The sequence below is a fragment of the Arctopsyche grandis genome, chromosome 6 (genome assembly GCF_051622035.1).
Source record: "Arctopsyche grandis isolate Sample6627 chromosome 6, ASM5162203v2, whole genome shotgun sequence".
Lineage (NCBI taxonomy): Eukaryota > Metazoa > Arthropoda > Insecta > Trichoptera > Hydropsychidae > Arctopsyche > Arctopsyche grandis.
Window position 1 is genome coordinate 23,697,206 of NC_135360.1, and position 16,439 is coordinate 23,713,644.

The following is a 16,439-nucleotide window of genomic DNA, read 5'->3' on the forward strand; positions in this document are numbered from 1 at the left end:
TATATATATATATATATATATATATATATTATATATATATATATATATATATTATATATATATATATATATATATATATATATATATATATATATATATATATATATATATATATATATATATATATATATATATATATATATATATATATATATATATATATATATATATATATATATACTGGACAGCGTGTTATATTATAACCAAGTGTCAAAGTGACAGCTGAATAAGGATGTTTAATTTACATATTATTATGTATAATATGACTACATACATATGTTTCAATGTTAAAATATTGATCAGAATGTATAAAAATGGCATTAATTTATGTGTAAGTCATATGAGGTGATCGAAACATATGTATGTAGTCATATTATACATAATAATATGTAAATTAAACATCCTCATTCAGCTGTCACTATGACACTTGTCCACGCTGTCCAGTTCTAAAAAACAACACCGGAGCGCTGCTGTCTATTTGCCGACTCCATGCTTTGAGCAGACAAATTCTTGCCGAATACACGCATTCGCCCAAAAATTTGCCAAATCCGTGAACTGGGCAACATGCTTGCATTTTTCACGCATTCGGCAATTCTCTTGCCGAATGCGTGTAATAGACAATTTCACGGATTCGGTGTAACATATATATATATATATATATATAAAGAGCATATAGCGATAAAACTACTAGTACAATTATTTTCAGGCGAAAAACAAGAGAGATACGGATGACCCTTGGAGACATCTTTCTAAAAGTGGGTCAGGTAACGAATGGGTGTTTTCGAAGAGGCGAACACCGGAATTTGAAATGGAACACCGGAAGTGGATTGCGTGTGGGGGTGGGGGTGAGGGGGTGGGGTGTGCCTCACGATCAGCCCTTATAAGGAAGTGCGCGAGGGCACGTGTGCGGTGGGCAATGAGGGTTCGTCGTTCGTCGTTCGTCGAGCGGGGAAAGGGGGGGGGGAAGGGGGGGCAGGGGGGCAGAGGGGCAGAGGGGGAGCACCTGCTGGGGAGAAGCGGAAGCCGCGCCCCCGTAGAGCCGCCGCGGCCCGCACCCCCGACAATGCCCTCGCACTTCTCACCATCCACATACCTGCAGCGGATCGAAACACCGAACGAACACACCACTCCACTCGTGCCGACAGACGACACACCACTGACGGATTCACTGTAAGTTCGCCTAATGCAATTCACCTAATTCGAGTATACCTAAGCGAGTTGGTCGAATATCAACATACCGAACGACGACCATACCTAATGTCATACATACCTAACTGCAGTTTACCTAATACAAATTGATCGAATGAAGGTTGTTTTACGTTGACGGATAGATGGCACTTTTGCATTGATAATTTCAAGATTATTTAAAACAAAATAAAATATTAAGTTGTATTTTAAAATTTATATTTTATTAATAGATGAAGTCGATCACTGTTTTTAAAAAATGTGCGTGTTTGGCTGTGTATTTTAGTAATAATTCAAACACCATTAAATATCTTTGAAACTGAAACACTGAAACTTTTTACTGTGTAATAAAATTTTAATCGTTGCGCTATAATTTTTTTTTTCATTTTCAAATCTGCCGGAAGTAGCATTATTTTTCTTTGAATTATTATATATCCTAGACCGTGTATCGAACTGAAATTTTATATCTATAACTTGTATTAACTTGTACGCTCGAACTTACACTATTTTTTGGACTTATTAATTAAATGTCTACTCTTATCGAAAAAATATAGTCCTTCAATTAATATTACATAAATAATAAATAATCAATAAGTTTTATAAACCGGAAACGAGCCTTTTATTACATACAAATCTCAAAAATGATGCGACTGCTGCTGCCGATGCTGCTGATTTTTTCGAAACTATTGGATACTCACATTAAACTAATAGTTGATAGTGTCATGCCGACTCGAATTGCAAGTCAAGTGCCGTTTTATTAAGTGATAAGCAATACTGTGTTACATTCATTGAATGCCTAGGTTCTATAAATCATATTCATTAAGTAGATAGAAGAAACGGAATTCAGCGAAGAAATGTCATACGATGAACACTTACCATTTTACATATCGACTAATTCCGATAAGTCATATTTTAAATCCATTGTCATATGAAATAATTATTATATATGGGATAGATGAAACATATTGTGACTAATCAGAATATATTACAACAGGTAAATACACTTTTACTATACATATGTACTCTGTTAATATTTTTCTTATATAGATATATACTTTTTACCCGAACACTAGAAAAAGTCAAAGATTTGTGGAAACATTGTGTTTCATTTGATACTTACTCTAGAGAACAGCTGGCATTGTTATCATTAACAATCTTTGAGTTTTACTGAACAACATTTCAAATCTATTTTCAAACAAGAAATCGAACGGAAATAAACTAGAAAATATATATCACTCTTTATCTTCCGGCGACAATTCGTCTTAGATTGTAGAAGACAAGAGTCTCCACTTGCTGAAGTTAAAAATTATAAAGAAAAAGTAAATATATATTAATTATTTAAATAATGGGAATAAAAAGTACACAGTAAAATTTTTTAAATTGAAAGAAATAGAGTCTTTTGAATTTTTTTTAATACACAATAGTTATGACAAATATTAATAAACACGAAAACACAGTATTTAATGAATGGTCTGGTATACAAATATTTAAAATATAAAAAAACTCATGGCGTGGTGATTTATTGGCAGTCTTTTCACTACACAATAACCATGAGCGGTGACACATCACTTGCAAAACTTGATTTTAAGTGGCAGTCATTACATAACAATTCATTCCACAATAACAACAATTCAAAACAACATATCAATTCGGAAATCAACGAAAACACAGTATTTAATCATTGGTCTCGTATACAAATATTTAAAATATAAAAAAAACTCATGGGGTGGCGATTTATGCAATAGTATTAAAGCTAATCAGTCTTTTCACTACACAATAACCATGAAAAGTTATAAACCCCTGATATGATATACATATGTAGTGTTTGTGTCCTTTTGATGTTGTCGATTTTATATGCTAAAAAATCAATTCACTATATTAAAAAAAAAAAATTATACTTTCTCGAGAATTTTCCACGATTTGTCCGATATATTTTTGTGCTGGCCACCCCAGACTGACTGACAGTCGCGCGCCAACGGCTTCGGCATAAACACGTAGTTTTTGTCGCCACCGAAATCACCAGCTCAGCCACTGGTGATGGGTTGTGATGATACTTGGAGACCAGCGACCAGCGACCAGCTCCAGTATCGCCAGTATAGCGGTGTGCGCCAGAGGAAGCATCAGAGGGTCTGTCTCAGTTGTCGTCCAGAAGGCAGCTACTCAACAACTCAGCTACGCGTGGCTAACCTCAAAAGGCACGCGTGCTTTCTTTGTTTACTCCCCCCCTTTCCTCTGCTTGATCTCTGTATAACTTATACAAAATACAGTCGCAATACATAAACAGATTTACGCCCTGTTTTCATTGGTTTACAATTTCCTCCCTTTTTTCCACATCACGCATCCCACGCACACTACGAAGGAGAAAGGGACAGCAGAGCAGCCGACATCTTAAATTAAAAAATAGCAACTAACATATAGGTACTTTTATAATATTTCTGATAGATTTTTAACTCATTAAAATATATTTTTAAGATCTTTTTTTTTAATTTGTCATAGGACCCAGAATTAATTTTCCCAGGGCCCAGGATATTGCGATACTGGCCAATCAAAATATGTACACGAATGTTGAATTAATTATACCTCCCACTTTAGATACGGTGGGACTGATTTTTCATTCTATTCATATTTTAATTCATACTCTATCATCATTAGCTATAAGTAATTATAATCACTGATGATGTTATATTATTATGAATGTGATATCACTCAGGAGATAAATTATTCACATCAATAAAATCATAATGAAACTGTGTAAATAATACGTTCTTGAACTAGTACAATTATTTATAATGCTGTATTGTTTTAGATGCAGATACCATTAATAATACTGCAGATTGTTTATCCTACCAGAACAGTGAAAATGTTGTAAAAGTACTTAAAAGAAGACCAGGAAATCGAATACGGTGGACTAGAGAAATTCATATCTAAATATAAGGGACAACCCGTGTCTGCAAAAAACCCTAACATCTGGATTGCTCAAAATGTCGGATTTTGGTATTCAGATTCAACTTCTCCATTGAAAAATCAAAATATTTTTTGCAATGCATACTCAAGTCTTGTTGATTCTGCACGGCAAAAGTCGTACATTTGTTCTATAGTCAAAATGAAGCCTTTTTTACGAGGCTCTTTTTTATCATTTAAATGTACTTTTGTTATACTCATAATGAACATTTCAAGAAAATATATAATATGCAACTTTTATTTGTGCTGAAATGTAACATGTCAAAATTCAATACTTTCATATATACAGTTATATTGTATGCCAAATCACTCCATAAAACTTGAAATAATTCATACCAGTAATAATTCATTTAGAATATTGTACTTTAGAAAAATGCCAAATTCACTATTTTATTTAATGTAATAATTAAACGCTAGCAAAGCTTTCCCGCAGTTGTTCTCACCAACCACAACCATTAATATGAAGTACACGTATGATTTAAGTGAAGTTATATTTCGCAATTGCAATCACATTATCTTAGAATAGCACGAAACATTTCATTACTCAATATAATCAATTTCACCCTACTTATTTTATTTATTAAGTTTTGATAACATGGGATCAATTAAGGTAATGATTTTTTTTTTTAGACATTGGAAAACTATTTCTGAAGAGGAAAGGGTTGGAATAACTGTGGAAACTACTGAGGACCCGTTGGTCCTACTCATCGAGCCAAGAATATCCTAAATTTGTTGTTAGTAGATTTATGCGACAACTAATGGAACAGTATCACATTTGTGTTAGCAAAATTTGATATGGGAGCTGTTTCGTTCACAGTTATCGTCGCAGGGAGGCAATCTGCGTTAGAGAATATGTCAAGATTAAAAATGCTGAATTCCATAATTTATTGATAAATATTACTTATACTATGCTATTTTTAAATTTTTCGTTCTAGTATATTTAGAACTGAAATTTGGATTTAATGTACGTTTAGAATCCTAGCTCCACGCTTGAAACCCAATTATAAATGTGATATTAAATTCTGAACTAAAAAAGGATTTCGAAAAAATATGTGGCTTCAAATTTTTAAACTCTTTCCAATGTTAAATTTTATTTATCGCTGTATGAATGAGCTGATAAGCATTAAATTTTGTGCGAAACAATTAGACATGTCACAAGCTACAGTTATTGATTGAAATCATTATTTACTTAGGGTCTGTGTGGTGTCACTAATAGAACAACCAAATACCATGATCGGTGGAGAAGAGCTGGTCATTGAAATAAGCAAACGTCTTTTCGTTTATATACGTACCAAATTTTTTGTAAAAAACTTCCATAGCTTCACACAAGAGTATTTTTATTACATGACTTGATACAATAGTCAATTTTCTTTAACGTTAGTTGTTTTACATATTGATTATTCATATATTGAAAAGAATATATGTGTTCTGTGTTGTCTGTAATAAGTTGACCATCTGTAATACCACTCATGAGTTTTTATTATATGAAAATGTTTATTATAAATTGGTTTATTTCTGTAACTTGATTAATAAATTATTTATTATTTATTGTATTGCTTGTTTCTTGTCTTGCTATTATTGTTTATATTTCATTGTGTTTTGCAATCTACGTATAAATTACTAACTGATTTATATTTGTTATGTATTCATCATAATTTATATTTATTACGTATATTTAAAAATATTAATTATTTATTATGGAAATTGTATCAATCGTAGAAATTGTACTAGTCTGTCTATTATACATGCGTTTTCTTCTCACCTTCTTTTAATATTGATGATTGGAAAGCCAATTTTAATATATGTACAATAAAAAAAATCTGTATATCTTTTTTGATTCCTTTTTATTACTTTGTTTTATCATAAATTTTATTGTAAATATGTACAATGTTTGCTATATAATATAGTATAGTATATATAGCAAAAGATAATACAAAGCTACAAAAGCAATTAATTTTTTCAATGTCCTTAATTTAGTTCACTCGCCATTAGGTGGGAAATCCTTTTTAAATCTTCTGTCGGGCGCAATATGGTGTATATAGAGTTTAAGGGCTATTTGCAAAGAAATGTTATAACATTTATCTGTCTATGTTACTACGCCATCTATTGATATCGCGTCGAAAAATTACTAAATAATAAAATTTACTACTATTGGTTTGAAACTCGGCTACTGCTGGTTTGAAACTCGAAATTAGGTGAATGTGTCATTCGGTATAAAGATATTAGGTGAATTTACCATTAGGTCAATAGATTTTCGGTAAAAGCGTCATTAGTGGAATTGCATTAGGTGAATTGATTTAGGTGTATTGCATTCGACCAATTTACCTGCTCCCCCACTGACGCACGACGCACTGACAGCTGGAACCGATCGCGATGTCAATTCTGAACCAGCCGATGCAATGGCCACAACTCAAATGCAAACCACGGCCATTCACTTCACCGTTATTTAAATATTATAATGCGTCGCCTGAACTAATCGCAAGTTGTTTCAAATATGCGCGTTCGCATTTTAACGACATTTTCGACCCTATTAATAGTATTGAACCGTTATAAGGTCTGTTCATACCTATCCAGCACGACCCGTATCCTGCAGGTGTACTGCAATTGCGGATAGTATTGTTTGGTACTGTAACGTAGAGATTAGGTGGGTGGCGCTCGTGGACTGATGTATTACGAGCGCTAATCACCTAATCTCTCGTTCGCGCCAAAATGACCTCGCCGTATGATTGAGCCGTATGCAACGGCCAATGGGATCGCCCCACTCATCGACCAATAGTTTACATGTGTATGTAAGTATGTGTGTTGTGCCCAACGGGTATAAATATGGGGCGCTCTCAGCCTGGAAACCATTCCGACCTGGAGCGCCGACGAGAGCACACGAATAAACACCTTCCACAACTCTCCTGCGTCTTTCTCTCCGATTCTGGAAGCCCCCTCTTCACGTCCACGCAACAGTACATTATATGGACGTATTCATACTCCATTCGCGCATGCGCATTTACGCATTCATGCGCGTCCATATAGAATGTACTAAAGAATACTGTCCGTACTTGCAGGATTCGGGTCATGCTGGATAGGTATGAACAGACCTATAAATGTTGACGCGCAAAAATATTAGCGACGCGTTAAATATTTGAATGCTGTCGGAATTTTCCGTCAGTAAACAAATATTTAGACATTTTTCCTATGCGATTATTTGCCGTGTAATTGTTTAGCCCGATTTAAAATCCGATCTGACTTATTTTTGTCGGTCTCTTATCTGATAAATTTTTATTGCTATTGCAAATGAAATAATCTTATCGTTACACGTTAACAATCCACACGAGCTAAAATTGAAATGTTGACTACCCGAACGTTGACGTAGGAAATAATATATTTACATAAAAAAATATTAATTAACGTCGATTCATTAACATCGACACTTAAACTATGTACCGAAAATAATATACGTTCAACTTTATTAGTAGCAATAATATTTCGAAAGAATTTTATATCTGCATTATAATAACAATGTACTAGATATTGATAAAAATGAGATTTGACGATATTTGCTCGATCAATCATCGCAATAATACATTTGATAATTAAGATGATATATCTATCATTATATTTGAACGATTGCTCGTAATTTGACGTGATTTATTTGGAAGAGATCGTTCGTTCCAAGTCGGAAAATGAAAACTATTGTAATATTTGCTGTTTTAATTTGTAACGCCTATGCAAAACTAAATGTATTTTTAAACGATGAAAAATTTGGTGAGTTTTTTGAATGAATAAATTTGACCATCGATTATACTAAATTAATCATAATTTGATATGGGTGATGATGTCCTTTCTTCAACGGTATACTTATAAATATATTTATCCGTTTATAACGCCCATTTTGATTTTCAGAACATTCCAATTTGCACAAATTAGTTTCAAAACATGTGACGAACGATCCTGACCATCAACTTTTTTCCAACGATATTCAAAGAAACATCGTTGATGACAAAATCGTTGCTTTTCTGGAAGAAGCACGTGAAAAGTTCGGTGAAGGCTTCAACGAAAGCGGTATTCCACCTTTGGACCCGTTTACAATAGACAATGTCAATATTGAACTAAAACAGAAACCAATCATAGAGTAAGTTTGGAAATATGTAGTATATGTAATATCTCAAAGTTATTGTTAATAATTTCGATTTTTATAATTGTTTAATTTGTTTGTGAAATCCATCGATTTCACTTTGAATTAAATTTACTATTTACATATAAATAATTTAATCCCATCTAACTTTTTCTACAGTGCTATCCTCAATATACCGAATATATCAGTGATAGGTTTGCAAGATTTCGTCATTGAAAATATTCATTTCCGTATAATTGGTTTATCCCTTGAATATGAGTTCATTGTTCCAGAATTGGTTTACACATGTAAGTTTTGGATTTTTCAATTTTAACAAATGTAACTGAATGTTTTTTAATTGTATAACTGATACATTTGAACACAATATTTCATCACCATTCATAAATTTCAGCCGAATTTGATTTAAATGGAAAAGCAGCAATGGTTATTCCATTGAATGCTAGTGGAAACATAAGGTAGATACTATTTTAAAAATTCTTGAATTCTTAAGCCGATTTAATATCAATTTTATATTACACATAGATTAGACGCTAAACGACTACATATAAATGGTAACGCAACACTTGGTACTACTTCAAGTGGTTATTTGCTGCTGAAAACGTTTTTTGTCGACTTCGACATCGAAGAAACTGAAGTATGTCGCTTTTCTTTACAAGTTTTTCTTCAACAATATGTATTGTATGTATATATGTAGTTGTTTTGATAACATCTTACTATACAGGTCTATATATCCAGTCTTATTGGAATCCAACAAATCGATAATGTTCTCAATTGGATATTGAATCAATTGAGCGATGACTTCTTCCAAGGACAAAGAGATATATTGAACGAATATGCTAGTGGAATTTTATTCGATATTCTTGGTGAAGCCGTTGGAAACATATCATTAGCTGATCTCATCGGATAATTTTTTATAATTAAAGTATAATAAATATTCAAACTGTTTTTTATTATATTATTTTCATTACCACGTAAAGATAAAATATAATATGTTGAGAATGGCTGAAGTAGGCTTGCAAACTCATCGCCAACCTCACCACGCTAGATTTTTTCATATATCGTAAACCAGCGGTTAAAGATAGCTTTTTTAATATCTCTTGCTGAAATAATTTATGATTTAAGATGATCATAAACACAGATGTTCTTATAAGAATCTTATGAAAATGATGATATTTCATAATTAAAAAAAAATGTTTAAAATCTACACTATTCAATAAAATTACATGTGTCCACAAATAGGCTAACCCTTCTTTTGACCGATTTCCGACGAATTTAATCCCAATGTATGAAAAAAAAAGTCGTTTTACTAACCATATTATGGGAACTAGTCTTATTGTGAAGGTCTTCTTCACCACCAGTCCGCCATGTATTGTAGACAGATTCGTCTGTGTTCGGTATTAATACAACTATATGTTGAATGTGGTATTTATTTGGTAGTAACACGTATACACAAGTATGGTTAATTGTTGGTAAAAGTATGTCGTTCAGAGGTCTCTGGATGTGGTAGAGTGTCGCTGGCTCGGCATTCGGCTATGTCCGGCTAGTCTCTGGATACGGTAGAGTGTCGCTGGCTCGGCATTCGGCTATGTTCAGCAAGTCTCTGAATACGGCAGTGTGTTGCTGGCTCGGTCGGCTGGTTGATCTTCCAAGTCCGTGTAGTGAAGTGGTGGCTGGTCAGGAGCTGTATGTCGACGCTTGCTGCTGTGGGTCGACTGGCGTTGTTTGGGTTGTACCTCCTTTTATAGTGTTTCTGGAATCGCCTGACCGATGGTGGTGGTTTGTTGATGCGTAAGAAAGGAATGCACTTTTGTCGAGGCGTAGCATTTTCTGGAATGCTTGATGGAAGTGGTCGTACGAAAATTTAGTTGTTGATGCGTACAAGGGGAATTTGCTTTCGTCGAGGCGTAGTATTTTCTGGAATGCTTGGCGCTGTTCCGCTCGATGTATTTTGTTGTTGCGGAATATTCTCGAAGGTTTCGATGACGATGACGACGACGAGATTCCTACATGGCTCTCCGGTGAGTGTTAGCGATGTGTGTGATTTTGTGGGAATCTTGATGTGTTGGAGTCTATTGACTCGATGGCGTCGTTGTTTGTCCGGTTGTGCTGGAGAAAGTTGTCTCAACAGCGGGTCTTGTGTTGCATGCCGGTCCAAGTCTTGTTCTCTACCAGGTTGCTTATTTTGGGCGAGCTGCGTTGGTAGTGAAGGTTTGTGATGGCTTGGATGGTGCTGTTGTGCAGGCTGCTGTGTTCTGCGTGGAGTCATTCGCGTGACTGTTTTGCTGGTTGTGCTGGAGTTAGTTGTCTCGGCAGCGGGTCTTGCGTGAAGAACGTTGGTTGACGAAGTGCGTTGAGTGCTGGTCTTCGTTGGTTGTGCTGGAGTTAGTTGTCTCGACAGCGGATCTTGCGTGAAGAACGTTGGTTGACGAAGTGCGTTGAGTGCTGGTCTTCGTTGGTCGTGCTGGAGTTAGTTGTCTCGACAGCGGATCTTGCGTGAAGAACGTTGGTTGACGAAGTGCGTTGAGTGCTGGTCTTCGTTGGTTGTGCTGGAGTTAGTTGTCTCGACAGCGGATCTTGCGTGAAGAACGTTGGTTGACGAAGTGCGTTGAGTGCTGGTCTTCGTTGGTTGTGCTGGAGTTAGTTGTCTCGACAGCGGATCTTGCGTGAAGAACGTTGGTTGACGAAGTGCGTTGAGTGCTGGTCTTCGTTGGTTGTGCTGGAGTTGGATGTCTCGACAGCGGGATTTGTGTGGAGTAGCTGGTCCATATGTACTTTCACACCATGTTACTGTTTCGGTCGTTACAATGGTAGTGAAGGTTTGTGACGGTCTGGACGGTGCTGTTGTGCAGGCTGCGGCGTCCTGCATGGGCTCATCGAGGTGATGAATCATCGAAGGTGTGATGAGCGGTGCTGGCGGATCAACAGTAGTGGATCCATTTGGTTGTTGTCTCCGGGTTGCGTCTTGTTGTGGCGAAAGCTGCGGAGTTGTTTGACATGGTCACTAGTTGTGGGGACATGTAGCGGACTGCGTTTGAAGTCTGCGTTGAGGGTTGCGTTGTAGACTGCGTTGAAGGCTGCGGTTGCGTGAAGTCTGCGGTTGCTATGTAGGCTGCGATGTGGGCTGCGATGTGGGCTGCTATGTAGGCTGCGATGTAGGCTGCTATGTAGGCTGCGATGTGGGCTGCTATGTAGGCTGCGATGTGGGCTGCTATGTAGGCTGCGATGTGGGCTGCTATGTAGGCTGCGTGGTTCTTAGTCGGGGGTCACCAGTTATGGTGAGGTTGGAAGTTGACTGCGCTGTGGGCTGCTTTGTTGACTGCTTTGAAGGCTGCGTGGCTCTTAGTCGGGGGTCACCAGGTATGGGAACTAGTCTTATTGTGAAGGTCTTCTTCACCACCAGTCCGCCATGTATTGTAGACAGATTCGTCTGTGTTCGGTATTAATACAACTATATGTTGAATGTGGTATTTATTTGGTAGTAACACGTATACACAAGTATGGTTAATTGTTGGTAAAAGTATGTCGTTCAGAGGTCTCTGGATGTGGTAGAGTGTCGCTGGCTCGGCATTCGGCTATGTCCGGCTAGTCTCTGGATACGGTAGAGTGTCGCTGGCTCGGCATTCGGCTATGTTCAGCAAGTCTCTGAATACGGCAGTGTGTTGCTGGCTCGGTCGGCTGGTTGATCTTCCAAGTCCGTGTAGTGAAGTGGTGGCTGTTCGGGAGCTGGATGTCGACTGGTCTGCTGCTTTGTGTCGACGCTTGCTGCTGTGGGTCGACTGGCGTTGTTTGGGTTGTACCTCCTTTTATAGTGTTTCTGGAATCGCCTGACCGATGGTGGTGGTTTGTTGATGCGTAAGAAAGGAATGCACTTTTGTCGAGGCGTAGCATTTTCTGGAATGCTTGATGGAAGTGGTCGTACGAAAATTTAGTTGTTGATGCGTACAAGGGGAATTTGCTTTCGTCGAGGCGTAGTATTTTCTGGAATGCTTGATGGAAGTGGTCGTACGAAAATTTAGTTGTTGATGCGTACAAGGGGAATTTGCTTTCGTCGAGGCGTAGTATTTTCTGGAATGCTTGGCGCTGTTCCGCTCGATGTATTTTGTTGTTGCGGAATATTCTCGAAGGTTTCGATGACGATGACGACGACGAGATTCCTACAATATATACGATATCATCATCATCATTTACAGCCATACACCATCCACTGCTGGATGAAGGCCTCTCCAACACGCTTCCAATCGTATCTGTTTTGCGCAACTCTCATCCATCTCACCCCGCACATTTTCCTAATTTCGTCTACCCATCTTCCCCATGGTCTTCCTTTTACTCTTTTGCATTCTCTCGGGCACCATTCAATCACTTCTTTTGTCCACCTTTTGTCCATTCTCCTAGTCACGTTGCCCGCCCATTGCCATTTCAATCTCTTTACTCTATCCACTATGTCTACTATCCTTGTCATGCTTCTCATCCACGTGTTCCACTTCCTGTCTTTCCTCGTTATGCCAAGCATACATCGTTCCATACTTCTTTGAGGGCATTGGATTTTGTGTAGCATCTTGGCGTTCAGTGTCCAAGTTTCACATCCATACGTCAATACTGGCAAAACGCATTGATCGAAGATCTTTTTCTTCAGGCAGAGTGGCATTTTTTATTTAAAAACAGCATTCATCCGTCCAAATGCACTCCATCCTAATTTCGGGTCTACTTCACGGGCCCGAATGTGAAACGCCCGAAAACGCAAAGATCGAAAATCGAAAGACCTTAAGTCGAAAGATCAAAAAAAAAGGGTGCATGGAAAACGGTACATACTCACTTAATTTGTGCGAACAGGATACAACAGGAACAAGAGGAACAGGCTTTTCCTCCCGTATTATTGTGCGCGCGCAGAATACGGGAGGAAAATCCTGTTCCTCTTGTTCCTGTTGTATCCTGCTCGCGCAAATTAAGTGAATATGTACGTGAGTATATACCGTTTACCATGCACCCTTTTTACTTTATTTTTTATCTTTCGACTCCAGATCTTTCGATTTTCGATCTTTGCCTTCCGATATTTGCGTTTTCGGGCGTTTCACATTCGGGCCCGTGAGGTAGACCCACCATACATACATGTTAGAAATTTCCTAAATATATATCAATTTTATAAATTTCTACCTCTATAATACATATTACACCCAACACCTGCGTTGTAATTTTACAATTTAAAATTCCTTTTCTATACTTCTTCAAAATCTCAACATGCGCTCTCGAAACCAAGGATGCTTTTCTCACCTCTGCCAAAGGATCAATACATACATAATTAAACACGATTTCATACATATAGTTGTATAGCATGGAGCGCATTCAACAGTCTGTGGAGGTTTGCAACGGATGGGGAAAATTCAAACAATCATGCTTCATCCGCACTCCCTAAATGGCCCAGATATGTAAGATTTCCCTGCTTAAATATTTTTAAATAAGGCTGCAAAGGTCCTGGCCACTTGCATTTTTGACACCTGTCAAATGCCACATGTTGCAAAGTGTCGAATCAACAATTGAAAATTCAATTTAAAATACCATCAAAAACAATGATTGCACAGAAAATGGTGTTAAAAAATAAGATTCGATGAGTATTTAATGTTAATATTTAAACATATGTAATGTAATCGAATAAGCTATTTTTACTTAGATATGTTGGAATTCATGAAATATATTTTGTATGTTTGTAAAATGTAATTCAATTGACATATGTCCAAAATCTGTATTAAATTTATCTGCTGATCTAAATAGAAATATTGTTATCGAACAACATCCGTTCTATAAATACATAATTTGTGTATTTTCAACCACATACAAAGCTTGGCAGGGTTCCAAATATGCACAACTAAACCACTTGTTGCTAATAAGAATCTCTTTCCTTATATACATACAGAAGCAACAGGCTTTAACAACATACATATTTAATTGCTTATCTATACATTCGTTCTGTTTATTTGTAATTTTTCATACTTACTTTAATTTTTTTATGCAATTTTATTTAATATTAAAAATTAGACGGAAAAACGAATCCAATTTTCATTAATAAAATCTTTTCTTCTTATGTATTCGTGTATTTTAGATGAGGCCCTAGTACAGAAACTAGCATTTCAACACTTCAATATCATATGTGGTTGCGCATCAAAATCATTAAATGAAGATAAAAATACAATCGATGATAAAATTATAAAACTATTAGATGACGCTCGTGAACATTTCGAAACTGGATTTCCTAATCTTGGAATTCCGCCACTTGACCCATTAATTCTAGAAAAAACTCAGTTTAACGTTTACCAAAAAGCGATAATTAAGTAAGTACTGTTTCAGCCACTAATCTTACATATGAAATATTTGTATTTTATGATAAATAGTGTAATAATTTCAGTGCTGAAATTGATTTATACAATGTGGCTGTTGGTGGATTGAAAGAATATTTTATCAATAATTTAAATTTGAAAATATCAGACTTGACAATCGATTTTGATGTCACCATACCAGAGTTATTATTGACTTGTATGTTTATTTGAGTACATATATGTGAATAAGGATTGTTTATGTTTGAATATTTAATTACAAATATAATATATTCTTACAGTTGAATTTCTTGTAAATGGAAAGGTAGCAGGAATCATACCATATAATCCAAAAGGAGAAGCCAGGTCTGTTCAACAGTTCGTTAAACTTAATATAATTTTCTAATATGTTTTAATTGTGACAACATTTGTAGAATTGAAATAAGTGATATAACCGCAAAAGGCTTAGCAAATTTGGCTACTGATAATGGAACTCTAATCATGAAGGCGTTTCATGTTACCTTAGATATAGATAAAACTAAGGTGAAAAAACCTCTGCATAAAATTGTATTATAAATTAAACACTAGTTACAAGAGTATTTTTTTAATTTTCAGGTAAACATTCTAGGTCTGTTGGGTAAAGGTCTAGTTAACAAAATGCTAAACATTGTATTCAACCGTTTCAGCAATCGCTACGTTCAGATAAAAAAGGATGAATTGGCCGATGCTTCTGCGATTTTTATAATGGATTTTGCTAATTCTATACTAAAAAATATAAAACTGGCTGATCTTATTAGTTGTTAAATATAAATATGCCAAGTTTTTGATATATACATACATATACTCATATATTTATATCATATACTCGTTGTTGTCTCAAAATATTTTAATAACAAGAATATACATTATGTCAAGTTTATCTTGTTTCATTTATATACAATTAATGAATTTTTAGCATTTTAATATTAAAGATATCTAATGAAGTAAATATATAAATCAACAAATTATACAAGGAATATCTGAAATAATATTCAAAATATGTTTGCGGTGAACTATATAAATCTCAATCGCAACGCATAATCTTTTTTGCAGGATGTGGTGAATGTGATAAAGAAAACACTTCCCATGTGCCTCGGATAGAGTAACGATTTTGAATGTAGCATGTTAGTTGAATTTAAAACGCCTTTTGTATTACACATATTGGTACGGATTTGTTAGACGTAAATCAATTTAATGGGTGTTCGCAAAGATAAAAATGAAAAAAACTCAAAAACTATTCTACATCACTCCAATTACGAGCCGAATAAAATAAGAGCAGAACCATTTAAATGGATAAATTTTCCCGTATTCGTTGGCATTTGGTTTATATTATTCTGGTTCATCATTTGCCCAATAGTCTGGTCAAAGGTGTATAACCACTTCACTGCAAGAAAGTATTGGCCGCCTCACTGGCCATACTATTTTTGGACCACCGCTTTCTTAATATTTTGTGCAATACTGGCTATTCTATTACTCATATGGAAACTCTGCTCTTCTAAATCCAAAGAAGAATATGGAAAAGTTTTTCTCAATCCGCAATACGGTGACAATAAAGAAGAATGGTGTCTTAAGTGTTCCAATTTTCATCAACCTGGGAAAAACAATTGTGCTATGGGAGATAAAAACAAATGTTGCGACTGTGGTCAAGAAAAATTAAGTTTTGGCGAATGTTGCAAAAAGAAGAAGGAATTAGAAGAAAAAATTGTCGAAGGTCCTTCGTATGATATCGTTTTAAGAAAACAGCAACCAGATTCAGACGAAATAGCAAATAAACGACGATCCAGACACCTTGACAAAAGAAATAGTTTAAATAAAAACAGACA

General features: G+C 35.7%; 2 protein-coding genes and 1 long non-coding RNA gene across 7 annotated transcripts in view; all 3 read left to right on the forward strand.

Moving 5' to 3' along the window:
* The window catches only part of LOC143912973 (uncharacterized), a 131,947-nt gene extending 120,433 nt beyond the window's left edge, over window positions 1–11,514 (forward strand). Inside the window, exons 4-5 of one of the 4 annotated variants that reach the window (XR_013260674.1) lie at window positions 10,619–11,345; window positions 11,429–11,514. This is a non-coding gene — a long non-coding RNA (uncharacterized LOC143912973). Of the gene's footprint in view, window positions 1–9,950; window positions 11,346–11,428 lie in introns of those variants that run through there. The other 3 variants (XR_013260671.1, XR_013260672.1, XR_013260673.1) reach the window with 3 other exon arrangements.
* On the forward strand, window positions 7,250–9,505 carry LOC143912966 (uncharacterized). Its single transcript, XM_077432441.1, has 6 exons — window positions 7,250–7,902; window positions 8,041–8,269; window positions 8,432–8,559; window positions 8,664–8,727; window positions 8,795–8,906; window positions 8,994–9,505. Exons 1-6 carry the CDS (start codon window positions 7,821–7,823, stop codon window positions 9,177–9,179), a joined length of 801 nt encoding a protein of 266 aa, XP_077288567.1. The 5' UTR covers window positions 7,250–7,820; the 3' UTR covers window positions 9,180–9,505.
* Window positions 11,515–13,529: 2,015 nt separating the features above from the next.
* Window positions 13,530–15,494, forward strand: LOC143912968 (uncharacterized). 2 transcript variants are annotated; one of them, XM_077432444.1, is made up of 6 exons: window positions 13,530–13,695; window positions 14,367–14,595; window positions 14,670–14,797; window positions 14,880–14,943; window positions 15,012–15,120; window positions 15,193–15,494. In XM_077432444.1, exons 1-6 carry the CDS (start codon window positions 13,683–13,685, stop codon window positions 15,379–15,381), a joined length of 732 nt encoding a protein of 243 aa, XP_077288570.1. In that variant the 5' UTR covers window positions 13,530–13,682; the 3' UTR covers window positions 15,382–15,494. The 2 variants fall into 2 exon arrangements, with proteins under 2 accessions (XP_077288570.1, XP_077288571.1); XM_077432445.1 differs by having other exon boundaries at window positions 13,556–13,695; window positions 15,264–15,494.
* The last annotated feature ends 945 nt before the right edge of the window (window positions 15,495–16,439 follow it).